The sequence below is a fragment of the Bos taurus genome, chromosome 4 (genome assembly GCF_002263795.3).
Source record: "Bos taurus isolate L1 Dominette 01449 registration number 42190680 breed Hereford chromosome 4, ARS-UCD2.0, whole genome shotgun sequence".
NCBI classification, from domain to species: Eukaryota; Metazoa; Chordata; class Mammalia; order Artiodactyla; family Bovidae; genus Bos; species Bos taurus.
The window spans coordinates 43,437,131-43,456,971 of record NC_037331.1 but is presented as its reverse complement, the minus strand read 5'-3'; the positions used below and the strand labels follow the sequence as shown (position 1 = coordinate 43,456,971).

Genomic DNA, 19,841 nt, shown 5'->3' with positions numbered 1-19,841 from the left:
GCATGGAAACTCTGCACCCCTTCTCCATACCTTGCCCGGTGAATCTCTTCCATCTGGCTGTTCCTGAGTTAATATCCTATAATAAACTGGTGTTCTAGTAAGTAAAATGTTTTTCTGAGTTACGTGAGCTGTTCTGGTAAATTAATTAAACTTGAGAGGGTCATGGGAACCTGCAATTTAGAGCAAGTAGGTCAGAAGCAAGGTGACAACCTGAATGTGATTGGCATCTGAAGTTGGGAGGGGAAGGAAAATGTGCAGTCTTCTGAGACTGAACCTTAGCTTATGGGATATGATTCTATCTTCTATCTCCACATAGTGTCAGAACTGAGTTAATTCCTTGGTGGTATGGGGAAAAAACAAAAATATCTGGTGTCCAGATCAGGGAGGCACACATCAATAATACTGCTATGTCAAGTTGCTTATTTAGTGTGGCAGTACACCAAATTATGGAGAAGGAAATGGCAACCCACTCCAATATTCTTGCCTGGAGAATTCCATGGACAGAGGAGCCTGGCAGCCTCCACTCCATGGAGTTGCAAAGAGTTAGACATGACTGAGCAAATTAAGAAAGAGGAGTTCTACTTTCTGGGATTCTTTCAGACACTTTAAGATTGGTTGATACTTAAGTGTAAACAAGTTGCTTATTGTGCTGCCTTTTACATACAAATCTTACCTAAACCTCTTTTCCTTTCCTTGGAGACCAGCCCCACCTCTCCTCTTAGTAGTGTCATAAAAATTTCTACTTTTGCTTATTTTATGGCCTATAGCTCAGAGGTTAGCAAACTACTTTGCCCATGGGTCACATCTAGAGCACTACCTGCTTTTGGTATAGCCTGTAAGGTAAGAATGGTTTTTGCAGTTTTAAATAGTTGAAACAAAAATCAAAAGAATATTTTGATATGTGGCAATCATAGAATGTTAAATTTCATTGTCCATAAACTGTTTTATTGGAACAGAGCTAGGGTCTGGCTGCTTTCTTACCACATGAACTAAGCTGAATAGGTGTGACAAACCTATATGGCCTACAAAAGGTTTAAGTATTTACTATACAGCCCTTTACAAAATAACCTTACTGACTCCTGGCCTAGCTGATTCTTTGCATGTGATGCTGTTTCTTCTCCTTTTCTCTATGAGAGATTATACTTTGTGATGCTTTCACAAATACAGGTTTTCCTAAACTACAAAATCTTATCTGGTTTCTCATACACAAAAGCTTTCTTCTACTTCGAATGTACCCAATTAATAGATTCCAGGGACAAATAGTTTAGATCTCTCAACTGAATTAGGAATACCTAGTTAAGTCTTGGAACATTATGTTCCCCATATTAACTATCCTTCTTAATCCTATTTTTACATATCCAAAATATTAATATATACCAATTATAAGATAGGAAAACATTTGTAATCAGTTTTTTTTTAATTTAACCTAGCTCTGTAGTTTCAAATGAAGAGTTAAGCAGTATTAATTTGTAGTGTTGTGTCTGAAACTTTGTCACGTTATCGGTCCACAAAGAAGAAAGGAAAGGAAAGTGAACTCCCTCAGTCGTGTCTGACTCTTTGCGACCCCCATGGACTGCAGCCTCCCAGGCTATTCCGTCCAGGGGATTTTCCAGGCAAGAGTACTGGAGTGGGTTGCCATTGCCTTCTCCAGGGAATCTTCGTGACTCAGAGATCGAACCTGGGTCTTCTGCATTGCAGGCTGACGCTTTACCCTCTAAACCACCAGGGAGAACTAGATCAAAATTCTCTAAGCAATCTTCTCAAGCTTCCTTGGTGGCTCAGATGGTACACAATCTGCCTGCAATGCGGAGACCTGGGCTTGATCCCTGGGTCAGGAAGATCCCCTGGAGAAGGGAATGGCAGCCCAATCCAGTATTCTTGCATGGACAATTCCATGGACAGAGTAGACTTGCAGGCTACTGTCCATGGGGTCACAAAGAGTTGGGCACGACTGAGCTAGTAACACCCTCAAGTACTAGCAGCCAGAAATCATTTTCTTGTTAGATATTTTTAAAATGAACATAATACTACTTTAGAGACTCCCAAAGCTAAGAGGGCTGTATAAGGCAAAAATAATCACCCTGACCCTGCTTTAGGGTTGTGGACTCCGGAATTCTTTTAAGTACTGCCACCTATGTGCCTGCTAAGTTGCTTCCATGGGATTCTCCAGGCAAGAATACTGGAGTGAATTGCCATTTCCTTCTCCAGGGGATATTCCCTGACCCAGGGATCCAACCCTGCATCTCTTGCAGCTCTTGCACTGCAGGCAGATTCTGAGCCACTGGGGAAGCCCTACTGCCACCTATGTTTCACTGGAATTGTTTAAGTACTATGTAGGGGCATCTGTAATTTTTCAAACCAAGACACTTGTAAGAATTAAAGGGGAACTATGTCCCTGAGACCCCAGACCAATAGGCATAACCTGGACTGTCCTGACATAAATGGGATGGATGGTTCCCCTAACATGAGGAAGAGGCAAGCTTCTGCTCAGTTTTTAATATTCTATCTCTAATTTATTTGTTCCAGATGGAAGGCGAAGATAACAATGAAGGTAGCCTAGATAAAAAAAATGAAAAAACTCAAAACTTTTAGATTCTTTCTGAATATAAACCTTAAGTGGCATCCCAGTTATTTCAGTAACTAGGTTTTCTTCATAATTGAGAAGCACAAATGACTATTTACATGGTCATAATGGGGCCATGATATATTAAATGTCTATTCAAATGTGTAGACTAAAGGCTTTTTACTTACTTTAAAGGCTTTTGCTTACTTTTACTTTACTTACTAAAGGCTTTTACTTAGTTTATGTACTTTTAATATTGACCACATACTTAAAACAGATTATTCAAGAGTCAAGTAGAAACATAAGATCCAAAACAAACTTTATTCATATAGAACAATAAGGGTATTAATAACTCAAATATTGAATGATTAAGTTTGGGGTCAAGTAGAAGTCACCAAGACTATTTTAATGGGAGCAGTATAAAATTACATTTGGTATTTTTCTCAGTTCTCTGGCATTCTTCAAGCTTGCAAAGATTCAGTACACTTTAATAATAGCTTGCTGAACAGCAATAAAATGAGCTGATGTCCTTAGAAGTCAGTCTCTCACAAAAAAGACGTTATATCCAAGCTCTATCAAAGCCCCAGCCAGTAAGGCCCATAAAGGAATGAAGACATAGGACAGATTCATGGTAGTAAACTGTTCCAGTTTAGCACAGAGTGCAAGACAGAAGGCTAATTTAAGTAACATTGCAATGAGGTACCAGGCTTTTTTTTTAATATTGTGTGATCCATGTCGAGGGTCAAAGCCAGACTTACATCGCCCAGCCATTTTCACAATCAGCATGACAAGAAGGATAGTATCAAATATCCAGACTGGAATAAATATGAGGAACCAGTTCCAAGGTGCCTTCTCATCCAGTTTCAACACCAACATGATCAAGAAGAGTAATGTGAAAAGCCAGGTGAGTAGTACTCTCTGAGCCAAGGACATTCTCATTTAAACAATTTAAAGAAGCTGTTGCAGGGTCGAAAAAAGGAAAATATACCCTAAGAGAAGGAAAAAAAAAAAAAGTCAAGATCTTAAATTTTGGTACCATAAAAAAAAAAAATATTTCTATTCCTGGTTTACAAAGCTGGCTCTTTTTCTCTCATAGATTTCCTAATTTTGAAAACACTTTATCATCTCCCTTTCATAATCCATCAAATTTGTAGCCATCTTTGACAACATCACATCCATCATTCCATACAGCTGTGACAAAATACAATTTTTAGTATATCCACTGGGTATAAGTTCTATTCAAGATGTTTTAAAAACAGCCTGCTTTTCTTGTTTTTCACACAAATGCAGGCACTCAGGATCTTTTTCCTGTACCTCAGGGATGTTCTTAATTAACCTTTCTTTGTACATTTGCACACCTATTAATTTTCATTATCAAGGAATACTAAGAAAAAGCATTCAAAATCAAAGAAAGGGTGGTATAAAGCCAGGAGAGGAGTTTTAGTAAGGAGGGAACAGTTAAAAAAAATTACAACATTAAGTAGAACTATGATTGTACAGAGTTCACTGGGCTAAGTAACATAGAACACATTGGTAACACTGGATTTTTGCATAGCTTAATCCATGGGTCTTACATTTTTTAATCAAATTTTCTCAAAGTTGTTATAAATACCTATTTTCTTAGTCTAAAACTTTTTAGTAATACCCATTTTTTGGCTTGTGGTATATAGCTTTTTTACTACTTGCTACTCAATAATCAAAACCACTTAAAAAACTTGTGATTATTAGATGCTAAATTGTTTAATAATTGGAGCTATTTCTTACCTTCCTATCTGTCTTACTGATCAATGTCTGTTTTGCACTAGTACTGTATCACTGTTACTAGATACATTCTAATATCTGGGAGGCCTAGTATCTACTTACTATTTTCTTCTCCAAAATATTTTCTCTTATTTGGCCCTTCCAGGTTTTCAATGCTAAAATCACTAAATTTAAAAAACTCGGAATTTTGATAGGAATCCATCAATCTGTAATACTTAAGTATAAACACATTTAATCTTCACATACAGGTTTACAGTATGTTCCATATTTATTCCAATTTTTATATCAGTCTTGTGACCATCTGGAAAAAGGGTAAACAGAATGGCAAGTCAGAAGCAAGGTTGCATGAAGTTGGGTGAGGAGCTAACAGAAGATAATGAAATGCAAACAGGTGAATAAATTCCTCTGAAACACTGGGAGAAGAGAAAATGAAAGGTAAGACTTACAATGATGATGATGAAGGATCAAGAAGAGATTTTCAGTAAAGGAGAGAAATTATAAACAAAAGGAAATAAGCCACTGGGGAATGATAGATTGAGGATGAGACAGCATAGGAGATGGCAAGAGGAAAAGATAAGCAGGTAATGGGGATGGTAACAGAAGCATGGGTGACAGGAGTAAAAATGCAGGAAGATAAGAAATAAGGAAAAAGGGAGGAAACCAGCTAGATAAATCAAATGTCCTAGCCTATCATCTTTAAGTAGTTATATTTTAGGACTAACTTTGATTGTTACATCTTTACTACTTTAAACAGTGGGTAGCTATCATGGTGCAAGAGTATATATATATGATCTGAGTCTCCGAGCTCCCTTCTTTCCTCTATACAACCCATCTGCTTGCACTCAATTTGTTTACTTAGCTTGAAGATACTTCATACTGCAGTATGAAAAACAGATGCTTTTGCTCCCAGGAAGGCATTTTCTGTGCTGGTCCTTTCCTGGCCAGAGGCTGCTATAATGGGATGTGGAACCAAATTTGGAAGAAGAGGTGGAGAGGTGTGTACTGATTATTAACTACAAATGGGTTTCATACTGTAAATTGAATTTGCTCAATTCCAGTTTCCAATCCCTCTGGCCGTTTTTGTTAACTTTTAAAAAAGTTTATGATAATACATTTGCTTAAACATAACTTCTATCAGCCAGCCATTAAATGAGTCAAGCTTTCCGCCTCCCCCCTCAACATAGGTCTGAGTAGTAACTCAATAAGGGTAACTGCATTCAAAACAGGTGCTTTAAGATTGGAGGTCAAAAGACTGCAAAAAAACACAACCTTGTGGCTGCAAGTTTTTTTTATGTGGGATGCAACAAAGTTTTGTGTGCACTTTCACTAAAAGCACTCTATTGATATTTAAATGATGCTTGAAGGATCATGGGTGCTGGGGTACAATTATGACAAAAAACTCCGATTTATTAATAAATCTCCATTAATTTATTATATTTGTTTCCTACTACTTCTCTTCTTTCTCTTTTAAGGAGGGTGGGGAAGCTGCATACTCCAAAAATTTTTAAAGTATTTTTCATTCGTGATTATGTTTTGCACCTGAATACAGTTAAGTATATACCGCCTATCCGCCTAACACCTGCGCTGCCCCTAAATGGAAATCTAAAGGGCCCTGCCCCCACACAGGTCCAGCATCTCGGTATCAGGTGTGGGTGGACCCGATAACTTGTCCGTGGTGCTTGCCACACTATTTGCATTTCCCTTCTCGCGACTGCCAGTACACTTCCATATGAACTCGTCCTATCCCAAAGACAGTTTTGCTTAATGAGCCCACAACAAAGAATTCCTCCAGATAATGAGTCACTTTCGAAAGGTACCTACTTCAACAACCTTGGCCAACCTGACCATCCTTCAAAGGAACAGCGTTCTGCTTACATTTACCTGATTTCGGGCCTACTTGTCTCTAGAACTTCAGGGCATTCCTAAGGGGGTTCCTAAACTATCCTTACCGTTCAACTTCAAACGCCGACGGTCCGACAGCGGCGCCCTATCCTAACTCCCCCCATTCTGCACTGCGGGCCCAGTGCATTTTGGAGTTGAACGCAGTTCTTGTACGATATGATCCACAACGCAAACAGAAGCCTGGTGCCACTTCGGTGTATTTGGGGCTGGAGGGTGAGGGGATGGGCGCGGCGACGAGGGAGGCAGACACAGGGTAGGGGCCGGGGGGCCAGTGCACTTCGGGGTATGCCGGCTCGTCGGAGCCCTGGACTCACCCGGCAGTTCCGCTGTCTGGAGAGCGGAGAGGGGATCGAAGATCAGGAAATTCGCCAGTTTGGATCCTTGGCCTTTTCCACACTTCTCCCCCCATTAAATCCAGAAGCCATCACATGATAGTCAAGAAAAAGGGACTTAAATTCCTCCTCCTCAAACGACCACAGTACAGGCTCTCTCGGGTGTACCTCAGAGCCGCGCCCACATCCGGGGCAGGGTCTAACCGCCTGGGCCTCTCCTATAGGTAGAGAGAACGCCAATCGGAGAGCTCAGAAGCTCCCTCCCCTGAATTAATTGGGCCATTCAGCCGCCAGTGCGAACCAACCGACTTTTTCGTACAATCCGGTTTGTCAAAATGACGGCTATAAAAGAAGCCACTGGGCCCGCCTCTTGACTGCTACGGGCTAGCAGGAAAGTCAGTCTAAGCAAAGCCGGGAGCGTCCGTGGTCCCATTGGGCCTATAGATGCCAATTAGACTTTGCAGCGCTCAGCCCCGCCCCCGCGGGGCGCCCCGCCCCTCCTCTGGCTCTACCAGTCAGAACCCGGAGACTGCAGGCTCCGGCGCAAAATCCTGCGGGAGAGGGGGTGGGGCGGCGGATCTGGAGGCGGCGCGCCCGCGGGCAGCTTCGTTGTGACTCCTCAGGCTCCCGCGGCGGCGGTGGCGCTCGCCTCGGTGTCTCCCGCGCGCACCCTAGCCGCCTCTAGCGGCGCGGCGCCGCGCCCTTTCCTAAGGTAAGAGCCGGCATCACCTCCACGCTCGGGCGGGCCGTGTGGAGGTCGTTGGGTTCTGACATAAGCCGAAGATGAAGGTGGATGAGGGAGGAGAGCGGCGAGTGGGATGGAGGTGGGGGGCTCCGGGGTCAACGCATCGTCCTCCCGGCCGTGACTTCGTCGGGCAGCCGCCGGCACCTGCGCTCCGGGATCCTATCATTTGGCCGGCGGCGGAGGCTCAGTTTTCCTCCTCCTGAACCCGGATAGTTCTCGAGCTTGGATGGTGACGGCCCGAATCGCAGCGCCGCCTCTCGCCCCTCCCGCCCCTCCCGCCCCTTCTCAAGGCCCCTCTCCTTCGCTTCCTTCCCGTGGCGTTCTGTTGGGGGCGCGTCGGGTCCGAGGGCGTGTGCGGCCAGCGGGTGGCCGAGTCCCGGCCAGAGGGGAGCGGCCAGCTAGCGGCCGGAGGAGCGAGCTCGGAAGAAGGGGGCGACTCTGTGCGCGCTGAAAGCCGGCTGGCGGGGGTCGCTGCCCTGCCCTCACTGAGAGGGCAACAGTTTTCTGATTCCAGGACTGACTGCGGAGCGGGTGCTGAAATCCTTGGCGTGGGCCTTAAAGGGGTATTTCTTGTCTGGAAACAATGCCGCGGTCCATCGGCGTGCTTCACATTTTCTTATTTTATTCTGTCTCATATTGACAGCCAGTGTTTTGGTATTGTTCCTTCAGGTCATGGCTTTCTAATGCAGTGTCTCCTTTTAGAACTTTGGAGAGTATTCTGTCGGTAATCTGATACCCTTTTAATTTTTAGTGTGGTCCCCCTCCCCCTCAAAAAAGGACCTGCTTTATAACAAACAACATGTACTGAGTAGGGAACTACAGAATCTGGGACAATTTCTTAATCTCAGTATCTGTTGACATGTACCAAGTAATTTAAAAATTCGTGTGACTGTATTAAGTGTTTTGTCATTTACACTTGCTTAGTTTGTTAATAGTATATCCTGCTTACTTTGATATTAGTCTGGTATTTGTGGTACTTTGATTTTATAATTTTTGTTTAGCTTTAGCCAACTAGACTTTTGAAAATTTGTCCCCCCCGCCCCCTTTGAGATTGTGGCTGTAGCTTTAGTATTTGCTCTTATTTCAAGAGGTTATGTATTTTTAAAAACTTTTTTTCCCCCAAACTGATAGCTTTTAAAAGCTTTAAGGGGGAAATTCTAAAAATTTGGAAATTACACACTTTAGCCTAAAGATCCATAAAAATAGCATAACAATATAAAATCCTACCTTTTTGGAGTAACAGCTGCTAAGTTTAAGGGATGGCAGTGGATAGTCCCTGTCCGGTGCGGTGACTTATCCTCTAGATTCCAGAGAAATCTTGCAGGTGTGGGGAGAATGAGTTATGTCTGAGGCCAGAACACAGGTGGTTCCAGGAGCGTTTTCTTGTTGGGAAAATAACATGCCTCCCTCACAATTTAGTTGTCTGTGTGCATCCTAGGTAGTATTAAGTTCAGTTCAGTTCAGTCGCTCAGTTGTGTCCGACTCTTTGCGACCCCATGAATCGAAGCACGCCAGGCCTCCCTGTCCATCACCAACTCCCTGAGTTCACCCAGACTCAGGTCCATCGAGTCAGTGATACCATCCAGCCATCTCATACTCTGTCGTCCCCTTCTCCTTCTGCCCCCAATCCCTCCCAGCATCAGGGTCTTTTCCAATGAGTCAACTCTTCGCATGAGGTGGCAGTATTAAGTTAGGTGGTAATAAAGTAGAAAGTGTCTGTGTTCTAATTTTCAAAGTTTCTGGTAGGGCTTGAAAATGAGGTGAGCAAATAAAGTATACAATGGGGACACTCTTGCATGGTCAAGCTTCCAAGAATAAACTTTTTTTTGAATCCAAACTGGCACTGGCCAGTTGGCTATAAAAGTCAAGTTAAGTGACCTGACCAATTTTTAAGCCATGAACCTTTTTGGCTAGTCCATTTCATTCAAAATTGCAAGGAATTTTTTTTTTTTAAGTTTTTATTGGATATAGTTGATTTACAATGTTGTTAGTTTCAGGTGTACAGCAAAGTGAATCAGTTTTACATATATCCACTCTTTTTTAGACGCTTTTCCTGTGTAGGCTATTATAAGTATTGAGTAGAGTTTCCTGTGCTGTTCAGTAAATCCTTATTACCTATTTTATATGTAGTAGTGTCTATATGTCAGTCTCAATTTTCTAATTTATCCCTCCCCTTTACACCCAATAACCATAAGGTGTCTTCTACATCTGTAACTATTTCTGTTCCGTTGATAAGCTCATTTGTACCCTTTTTAAATATTCCACGTATAAGTGATATCATGTGGTATTTGTTTTTCTCTGTCTGACTTCACTCAGTATGATGGTCTGTAGGTCCATCCATGTTGCTGCAAATGGAATTATTATTTCTTTATGACTTGAGTAATACCAACATTTCAAGAATTTATAATGAAAAAGGATTCCCTAGACTGAGCTGAAGAAAATTTAGGGTAGCATGTAGAAAAAAATGAGGATCAAAAAAATAGTTCATTTGCCTCTGTGTTGCCTCATTTAATTGTTATAATCCTAAAAGAGGTGGCTACAGTGATTACTGTCCTCCTATGAGTTAACGTAGTTAACACATGTGTTCAAGATTTATCAGATAAGTTTAGAGGTGGAATTCACATCTAAGCAGTCTAATTACAAAGCCTAAAAATGGCTTCATACAGATTTGGTTGAAGGCGACTGATCAGTGGAAAATAATGCTGCAGAATAAACTTAATATTTGGTAACACTTTGCGATTACTGTACAATAAGCACTGTTGACTATTGCTGGAATGTAAGGGTGGAGTCCTTCCCTGTCTTTGAGGAACATCCCTTTAGTGAGAGAGAGAGATGTGAACAAATAATGGTACTACAATACAGTGTATATTGTACTATAAGAGAGTGCCATAAAGTCCGTGGTTTCATGGAAGGAGAATTGAGTTAAAGTTCAGACCAGCATTTGAATTCCTGTTTTGCTTTGTGACCTGGAACATGATATCAAATTTCATTCATGTTTAGTTTCCTTATCTGTTAAGTGGAGAGAATAATACTTCAAAGGGGAGTATTAATATTAAGCAAAATATGTAAAGTACTGGCTTATTGGTATGTGGATGAATAAAGTCCTGAATGAAGAATAAGAAACAAATAAATTGAAGAGTTGAGATGGGTTGGAGGTTTACCAGGGTGACTGGTAACTTTATCTCTGGAGCCTTACAGGGTGACTGATAACTTTTATTAGTGGGGAGGAAGGGCATCAACACAGATAGAACACACAGAACCAGAGTCAGGGTCTCAGAACGGGAATATGGATTGTTATGGGAATGGCAAGTAATTGTGGCTCTGTATACAAAGTATTTGCAAAGGCCAAATGTAAATGATAATTGTGTAGAAATGTGGCTGGGCAATTTTAGTAGTTAGAAATTATATAGTTTATAAGAATATCTCAAGAGTGTGAATTGTTACTTTTTTATTTAATATTTACTTTTTAATACTTACTAAAACTGATTTCCAAATGTGTTCAGGCAAGCAACTATTTCATTATTTCATTATGATATTTCATCCTAACCAGTAAAAGAAGACTAAGGCAGCTGTGCCTAATTCAAGGGAAGTATTTTGGGATTATTTTAAAAAGAAAAATAATCTTGAGAATTCCCTGGATGTCCAGTGGTACACTTCCAGTGCAGGAGGTGCGTGTTGTATCCCTAGTTGGGAACTAAGATTCTGTAGGATGTGGAGTGCCACCAAAGAAATTAAAGTAAAATAGTCTTAATTAAGTGATTGCCTTTCCTTAACCTGACCTACCCCGTTGCCATGTAGAGTCAATATTGCACATTACCCTTGGCATATATGTTACCATCTTTTCTGACCCAAAACTTGAGATGTGACAGTCTAACAGAATGTTTTAAATTGAGACTGTCCTTGAAAACCTGAGAAAAATTCCCATGCTTATGTCTTCTCCTCAGGACAGCACAGAACCATAAATACTCACATTGAATTTATAAATGTGGATCACTTGATAACCAAAATCATATGACTAAGTTGAAAATACTTAGTCAAATGATGTTTGGGAAAGCTGCCTTTTTAGTCCAACTTGTTAAGTGTCATGTGGATGCGTAAATGACACAAAATAATAGAGGTGAGCTTTCAGATGAAAAAAATGGCTTCCTTAAACAGGTAATTTTAGAAGACTAGGAAAGAAAATATGTTGGACTTCATTTTGAACAGAAACTGGGGCAGGAAATGGCTGTGGCTGAACCACTACCTGATAATAATCATAACATGATTAAATTTGACATTTAATGAGAGGAAGTAAAGGAGAAAAAGTGCACTGTATGCAGCTTTCCAGTTTTAGAAGCAGTAGGGAAAGGGGCTATTAAAAGTGTATCTACAGAAATTTTGAAGACATGCAGTAGGCACACTTGTTCATGAATGAAATCACCTTGGTCAAACATGCAGCAAGAGGCCTCTTAAAGGTAGCAGAAAGCTTATGAAAGTTATGTGTCACAAGTTTTGGTGCTCTACAGATCTAGGTTCAAATTTCAATTCTGCAGTCCACCAGTTGTCTTAATTTTCGGCTCACTATGCAATCTTTTTCAGGTTTCAGTTCAGTTCAGTTGAGTTGCTCAGTCGTGTCTGACTCTTTGCAATCCTATGAATCGCAGCACGCCAGGCCTCCCTGTCCATCACCAACTCCCGGAGTTCACTCAGACTCACGTCCATCGAGTCGGTGATGCCATCCAGCCATCTCATCCTCCGTCGTCCCCTTCTCCTCCTGCCCCCAGTCCCTCCCAGCATCAGGGTCTTTTCCAATGAGTCAACTCTTCACATGAGGTGGCCAAAGTACTGGAGTTTCAGCTTTAGCATCATTCCTTCCAAAGAAATCCCAGGGCTGATCTCCTTCAGAATGGACTTGTTGGATCTCCTTGCAGTCCAAGGGACTCTCAAGAGTCTTCTCCAACACCACAGTTCAAAAGCATCAATTCTTTGGTGCTCAACTTTCTTCACAGTTTTAGTTTTATTTAATCATAAAATGCAGATACTTTGCAAAATTTTGAAAATGAGATGAACTGATACATGTGAAACACTTGATACATGGGCTGGCTTATAAGACTGGCCAAAAAAAAAGTTGCTGCAGTTCAACCAAGTTGAAAAGGATGTACTTAAGAAAATAAAAGAACAATTCTTGGGATTTCCCTTGTGGTCCAATGGCTAGGACTCTGAAATCCCGAAGTAAGGGGCTCAAGTTCAATCTCTGGTCAGGGAAGTAGATCCCACATGCCCAAGTAAAGATCCCGCATGGTGCAATGAAGAGTTAGCACAGCCAAATAAAATAATATAAATATTAAAAATGTAAAAAAATAACAATTCTCAAGTAGAGTCAGGAAAGCCAGAAAATGACAAATAGTGAAAACTTTAAAAGGAGGCAAAGGATGTTACATAGGTAATAAGCAGAATTCAGTAAAGAATTGAATCATTACAGCCACATACAACAAAAAAGGGAAAAGGTAGGAGGAGAGCTTCACATTCCCCAATCTTTTTCTGAAGAAAGTAGGTCAGACTCATTAAACCAGATGGAGCAAATAAATAGGCTCGGCTTCCCAGGTGTCTCAGTAAGAATCCACTCACTAATGCAGAAACTGCAGGACACATGGGTTTGATCCCTGAGTTGGGAAGATCACCTGGAGGAGAAAGTGTCAACCCACTTTAGTGTTCTTGCCTAGAGAATCCCGTGGATAGAGGAGCCTGGAGGGCTACAATGCATGGGATCACAAAGAATTGGACACGACTGAGCAATTGAGTGCACACACACACACACACACACAAGAGTCTACCTTTTGGCCTCTGAAAGTTTACATGTACCATGGTTGTCATTTAGTCATGTCTGACTCTTTGCCACCCAGTGAACTGCAGCACACTAGGCTTCCCTGTCCTTCACCATCTCCCAGAGCTTGCTCTAGCTCATGTCCATTGAGTCGATGATGCCATCCAACCATCTCGTCCTCTGTTGTCCCCTTCTCCTCCTGCCTTCAATCTCCGATGATGCCATCCAACCATCTCGTCCTCTGTTGTCCCCTTCTCCTCCTGCCTTCAATCTCTCCCACATCAGGGTCTTTTCAAATGAGTCAGTTCTTTGCATCAGGGGGCCCAAGTATTGGAGCTTCAACATCAGTCCTTCCAGTGAATATTCAAGACTGATTTCCTTGAGCATTGACTAGTTTGATCTCCTTGCAGTCCAAGGGACCCTCAAGAGTCTTCTCCAGCACCACAGTTGAAAAGCCTCAATTCTGTGACGCTCAGCCTTCTTTATGGTTCAACTCTCACATCCATATGTGAGTACTGGAAAAACCATAGCTTTGACTAGATGGACCTTTGTCAGCAAAGTAATGTCTCTGCTTTTTAACATGCTGTCTAAGTTGATCATAGCTTTCCTTCCAAAGAATTAGAGTCTTTTAATTTCAGATGGCGATTGCAGTCGCCATCTGCAGTGATTTTGGAGCCCAAGAAAATCACTCTGTCACTGTTTCCATTGTGTGCCTGCCTATTCGTGATGGGACTGGATGCTGTGATCTCTTTGTTTTTTGAATGTTGAGCTTTAAGCCAGCTTTTTCACTCTCCTCTTTCACCTTCATCAAGAGGCTCTTTAGTTTCTCTTCACTCTCTGCTATATGGGTGGTGTCATCTGCATATCTGAGGTTATTGATATTTCTCCCAGCAATCTTGATTCTTGCTTGTGCTTCATCCAGCCTGGCATTTCACATGATATACACTTCGAATAAGTTAAATAAGCAGGGTGACAGTATTCAGCCTTGACGTACTCCTTTCCCGATTTGGAATCAGTCTGTTGTTCCATGTCCAGTTCTTTTGCTTCTTGACTTGCATGTAGGTTTCTTAGGAGACAGGTAAGGTGGTGTGGTATTCCCCTCTCTTTAAGAATTTTCCAATTTGTTGTCTTCCACACAGTCAAAAGCTTTAGCGTAGTCAGTGAAGCAGAAGTAAATATTCTTCTGGAATTCGCTTGCTTTTTCTGTGATGCAGTGGATGTTGGCAATTTAATCTCTGGTTCCTCGGCCTTTTCTAATTCAGCTTGAACACCTGGAAGTTTTTGGTTCGTGTACTGTTGAAGCCTAGCTTGGAGAATTCTGCGTGTTACTTTGCTAGCATGTGAAATGAATGCAATTGTGTGGTAGTCTGTACATTCTTTGGCATTGCCCTTCTTTGGGATTGGAATGAAAACTAACCTTTTCCAGTCCTGTGGCCACTGCTCAGTTTTCCAAATTTGCTGGTATATTGAGTGCAGTGCTTTAAGAGCATCATCTTTTAGGATTTGAAATAGCTTAACTGGAATCCCATCACCTCCACTATCTTTGTTTGTAGTGATGCTTCCTAAGGCCCACTTGACTTCATACTCCCAAGATGTCTGGCTGTATGTGAGTGAGTTTGCTGTCGTAAATGTGCCATATGTTGAAGAATAAACATATCATCTTTTCTCCTCTTGTATTGTCTATTCTAGTCAATGGCTTTTCTAATGTTCAGGCCGGGAATCATGGAATATCCTTACTCTGTTATTCCCCATACCTTTCATGTCCAGTCAGTCACTGCATCTGCTTATTCTCTCTACTAGTTATCTATTTTATTAATGCCCTATCCCAACACCTACTCTGAGTTAATAAAAATGCTCATTGCCACTGACTTACTTCATGTCCTCATCATTTCATTATTGTCTCTAGTCTCTTTACCTTTTTTTTTTTTTTTTTTTGACCTTGAGGCATTCAGGATCTTAGTTCCCTGACCAGAGATCAAACCTGGGCCCCCTGCAGAAGTGCAGAGTCTTAACCACTGAACCACCAAGGAAGTCCCAGGTCTCTCTGATTTTAATTTGGCCTCATATTAACCAATTCTCTACACAGCTTCCTTCCAGAATGATTTTACTGAAATACTAACATAACCATATCTAATTTCTATCTGTAATGCTTGTACATGATAGTTAATAAATACCTGATCTCTCCATGTATTGATATGTTAAACTTAAGATGAATTTAAGTGGCTAGCATACTTAAACCTGGAGTTTTCTTTATGGGAAAGATTTTACCTTTAAATTCTGTTTATTTAATTGATTATTTCTTTTTATTTCTTTTATTTATTTCTTTTTGAGTAAGCATCAGTTGTTTGTATCTTTCAAGGAACTTGTTAATTTAAATTGTTAAATTCAGGGGCATACATGTTCATAATATTCATTTATTATATTTTTTATATCTCTAAGATCTGTAGTAATGTTTTCTTTCTCATTCCTGACTGTTAATTTGTGTATTTTCTCACTTTTTTTCCTGTTCAGTCTGGCTACAAATTTGTTTTGTTGATATTCTCAAAGAGCCAGATTTTTTTTTTTTTAATTGATTTTGTGTTTTCAGTTTCAGTGATTTCTGTTCTTATTTCCATTTTGTTGTTTACTTTGTATTTTATTTGCTTTTGATTTGTTAGAATCTTAAAATGTAAACTTATTCTGTTATTGTCTTCTAATACAAATGTTTAATGCTATAAAATTTCCCTCTAAATAGTGATTGGAGTGCATCTCACAAATGTTTATATTCGTGTTTTCATTTTTGTTCAATTCAGAAATCCTTGTTGATTTTGTTTGTGGTTTCTTCATTGAATCTGTTGGTTATTTAAAGGTATGTACACAAATTTCCCAATATTGAGGTATTTTTCAGAGGTTGACTTCTGATTTAATTTCACTGTGGTCAGAGAACGTACATGGCATGATTTGAGTCATTTTAAATTTATTGAGACTTGTTTTATGAGAGTATCATCTCTCTTGGTAAATGATTCATGTGTGCTTGAAAAGAATGTTGGGTGGAGTGTTCTGTAAATACTAATCAGATCAAGTTGACTGACAAAATTTTCAAGCCTTTTGTATCCTTACATATTTTATGTCTGCTTGTTCTCTTCATTTTTGAGAGAAGGGTGTTGAAATCTCTGACTATAATTGTGGCCTTGCCAATTTCTCCTTGTAGTTTGATCAGTTTGGCTTCATATATTGGTAGTTTGAAGTTCTGTTACTCGATGCATGCATATTTACGATTGTTATCTTTTGATGAATCTTTTTGTCATTGTGAAATGGACCTTTGGTAATATGCTTTTCTCTGAAGTCTACTTTGTTTGTATTGCCACTCTAGCTTTGTTTTGAGTAGTGTTAGTGTTATTTCTCTTTTTCCATTTGAAAACTTTTTACCTATTTGTATTTAAGCTGGATTTATGGTACATGGGATATAGTTGGACCTTGCTTTTTCTTTTCTTTCTTTCAAATCCAGCTTTCTAATCTCTGCTGTTAATTTAGACCATTTACATTTAATGTGATTATTTTGTTGGGTTTAAATCTTCCTTCTTGGTAACGTGTTTCTTATTTGTTACATCTGTTCTTTGTTCTTTTTCTTTACCTTCTTTTGTATTTGAGTATTTTTATGATACTCAATAAATACTTTATTGGAGAATTAATTATCTGTAGCTTTAAAAAAATTTTTGCTGCTTGTTTGTAGTGGCTATATATATCTTTAGCTTATCACATCTACTTTGAGTAAAACGCCACTCTTCATTTCATGTAAGCGCCTTGTAACGGTACACTTGGATTTTCTCTTTTCAGCTTGTGTGCTATTGTCATACATTTTGGTTTTACATGTGTTTAAAATTCCACAGTGTATTTCTACTTTTTCAGCTTTACGTGGTCAGTTGTCTTTTAAGGGGATTGGTGGCTCAGATGGTAAATAATCCACCTGCAATGCTGGAGACCAGGATTTGATCCGTGGGTTTGAAGATCCCCTGGAAGAGGGCATGGGAACCCACTCCAGTATTCTTGCCTGGAGAATCCCCACGGACAGAGGAGCCTGGCGGGCTGCAGTCCATGGGGTCACAAAGAGTTGGACATGACTGACCAATTAAGTACAGTGAACTTTTTTTTTTTTTTAAATCTCTTACATTTACCCACATGTTTACCATTTTTAGGGCCCTTCTTTCCTTTGGAATTCTTTTTCCATCTGGTATTTTCCTTTTTCCTGAAGTACTTACTTTAGTATTTATTGTAATGGTTGTAATGCTATATCACTGATGAAATTTTTTTCAGCTTTTGTATGTCTGAAAAAATACTTTAAAATATATTTTTGCCAGGTATAGAAATTTAGATCAAAACCTTTTTTTTTTTTTTTTCCTGTTTCTTTCCCCAGGAGTATAACAATATTGCACCACTGTCATCTCATTGCATTTTTCCAATGTGAAATCTGTTATCCTTATTTCACTATACTGAAATTGTTTTTTTCCTCTGGCTGCTTTTAAGATCTCTTTATCATTTGTTTTAAGCACTTGTAGTAAGATGTACCTAGGTACTTTATGTTTCTTAGGTTTGGGGTTTGTTGAACTTCTTGGTTTGAAGCTTTACTGTTTTTATCAAATGTAGAAGAAATTTGTCCATTATTTCTTCAGATATATTTTTTTTTTTGTTTCTTCATTCTTCTCATTTTGGTACTGCTGCTGCTAAGTCACTTCAGTCATGTCCGACTCTGTGCGACCCCATAGACGGCAGCCTGCCAGGCTCCTCCGTCCATGGGATTTTCCAAGCAAGCGTACTGGAGTGGGGTGCCATTGCCTTCTCCCCATTCTGGTACTAGTTATTCATATATTATGCTTCTTGATAATGTCCCACGGCTAACTGATGCTTTCTTCCCCCCTTTTTTTTTCTCTCCTTGTTTCAACTTGGACAGTGTCTCTTGCTCTGTCCTCAAGATTACTAATCTTTTCACTTTCTGATTTGCTATTATCTCATTCAGCAAATTTTCTTTTTAAACTTTTTTTAACTTTTGGCCGCACTGGGTCTTTGTTGCTGTGCTTGGGCTTTTCTCTGGTCGCAGCAAGCAGCAGCTCCTCTTTATTTGGGGTGTGTGGGCTTCTCATTGTGGTGGCGTCACCGGTTGTGCAGCATGGGTTCTAGGACTTGGGGCCTCAGTAGTTGCGGCTCCCAGGCTCTGGAGCACAGGCTGAATATTTGTGGAGCACAGACTTACTTGCTTCATAGCATTTGGGATCTTCCTGGACCAGGGACTGAACCTGAGTCTCCTGTGTCGGCCAGTAGAGCAGTAAAGCACCACTGAAGCCCCACGGTATTTTTCTCAATAGGCATTTTCATTTCTAGAAGTTTGATTTGAATCTTGTCTGTATCTTAAATGTTTCTCCTTTATATGTTCAGGCTTTCTTCTCCTTTCTTGAATAAAATCGATCCTTGCACGATGTGGGGGTTAGTGATGGTGACTGTTCACACAATCAAAAATCTTTGTATAACTTTATAACACTCCATGTCATGGTTCTGCATGTGCAGATTTAACCAATCACAGATCATGTAGTAATGTAATTTTTTTAAATTGTGTTTAAGAGAAACTACACAATTCAAACTATGTTTTTTGAGGGTCAACTGTATACATGGAGTTTATACTGAGGTTTTTTTTTTTTTTTATTGTAATTAAAAAGTACATAAAATTTACCATCTCAGTCAATATACAGTTTGGTAGTGTTAATTACATTAATGTTGTCTTGAAACAGCTTTTCAGAACTTCTCATCTTGCAAATATGAAACTCTGTAACCATTAAACAACTTAAAAACACTACTATTTACTCTTTCCTCCAGTCCCAGGAAGCCATTCTGTTTTCTGTCTCTATGAACTTGGCTATGCTAGGTACCTCAAATTAATGGGGTAACACGGCATTGGTCTTTTCGTGTCTGGCTTATTTCACTTGGAGAAGGAAATGGCAACCCACTCCAGTATACTTGCCTGGAGAATCCCATGGACGAAGGAGGTTGGTGAGCTACAGTCCACAGGGTCGCAGAGTCGGACACGACTGAGCGACTTCACTTTCACTATTTCACTTAGTTTAATGTCCTCAAGATTCATCCATGTTGTGATGTGTGGCAGGATTTCCTTTAAGGCTAAATAATATTCTATTGTATAATTTTCTTTATTCATTCATCCATTGGTGGCCATGTGGGTTATTTTCATTGCTTGGCTGTTATGAATATTACTGCTGTAAACATGGGTATGTGAATATGTCTTCAAGACCATGCTTCTTTCGGATATATCCCCAAAAGCAAAGCTCAGTCGGTAAAGAATCTGCCTGTAGTGTAGAAGACTCAGGTTCCATCCCTGGGTTGGGAAGATCCCTGGAGAAGGAAATGGCAAACCGTTCCAATGTCCTTGCCTGGAAAATCCCATGGGTAAAGGAGCCTGGTGAGTTGCAGTCCATGGGGTTGCAAAGAGTCAGGCATGACAGAGCAACTAACACTTTTACTTTCCAAAAGCAAAATTGCTGGATCATTTGGTAGTTCTATTTTCAAATTTTTTGAGGAATCTCCATACTATTTTCTGTAGTGATTGTGCCACTTCAGCATTGTACCAATAGTGTACATGGTTTCCGACTTTTTCACATCTTTGTCAACACTTGTTATTTTCTATTTTGCTGATACTAGGTATCATAATGGATATAAAAGTGATATCTCATTATGGTTTTAATTTACATTTAC

General features: G+C 40.1%; 2 protein-coding genes across 29 annotated transcripts in view; one reads left to right on the top strand and one right to left on the bottom strand.

Moving 5' to 3' along the window:
• Window positions 1-2,865: 2,865 nt before the first annotated feature.
• On the bottom strand, window positions 2,866-6,718 carry TMEM60 (transmembrane protein 60). Its single transcript, NM_001076988.2, is given in 2 exon segments — window positions 2,866-3,552; window positions 6,541-6,718. A coding segment is annotated over 1 exon segment (402 nt). The 5' UTR covers window positions 3,503-3,552; window positions 6,541-6,718; the 3' UTR covers window positions 2,866-3,100.
• Window positions 6,719-7,169: 451 nt separating this feature from the next.
• Window positions 7,170-19,841, top strand: part of PHTF2 (putative homeodomain transcription factor 2) — a 202,469-nt gene continuing 189,797 nt past the window's right edge. For all 28 annotated transcript variants that reach the window (XR_009494148.1, XR_009494147.1, XR_009494146.1 and 25 more), the window contains exon 1: window positions 7,170-7,270. The gene's annotated coding sequence lies outside the window, so the exon portion shown is untranslated. The remainder of the gene's footprint in view (window positions 7,271-19,841) is intronic.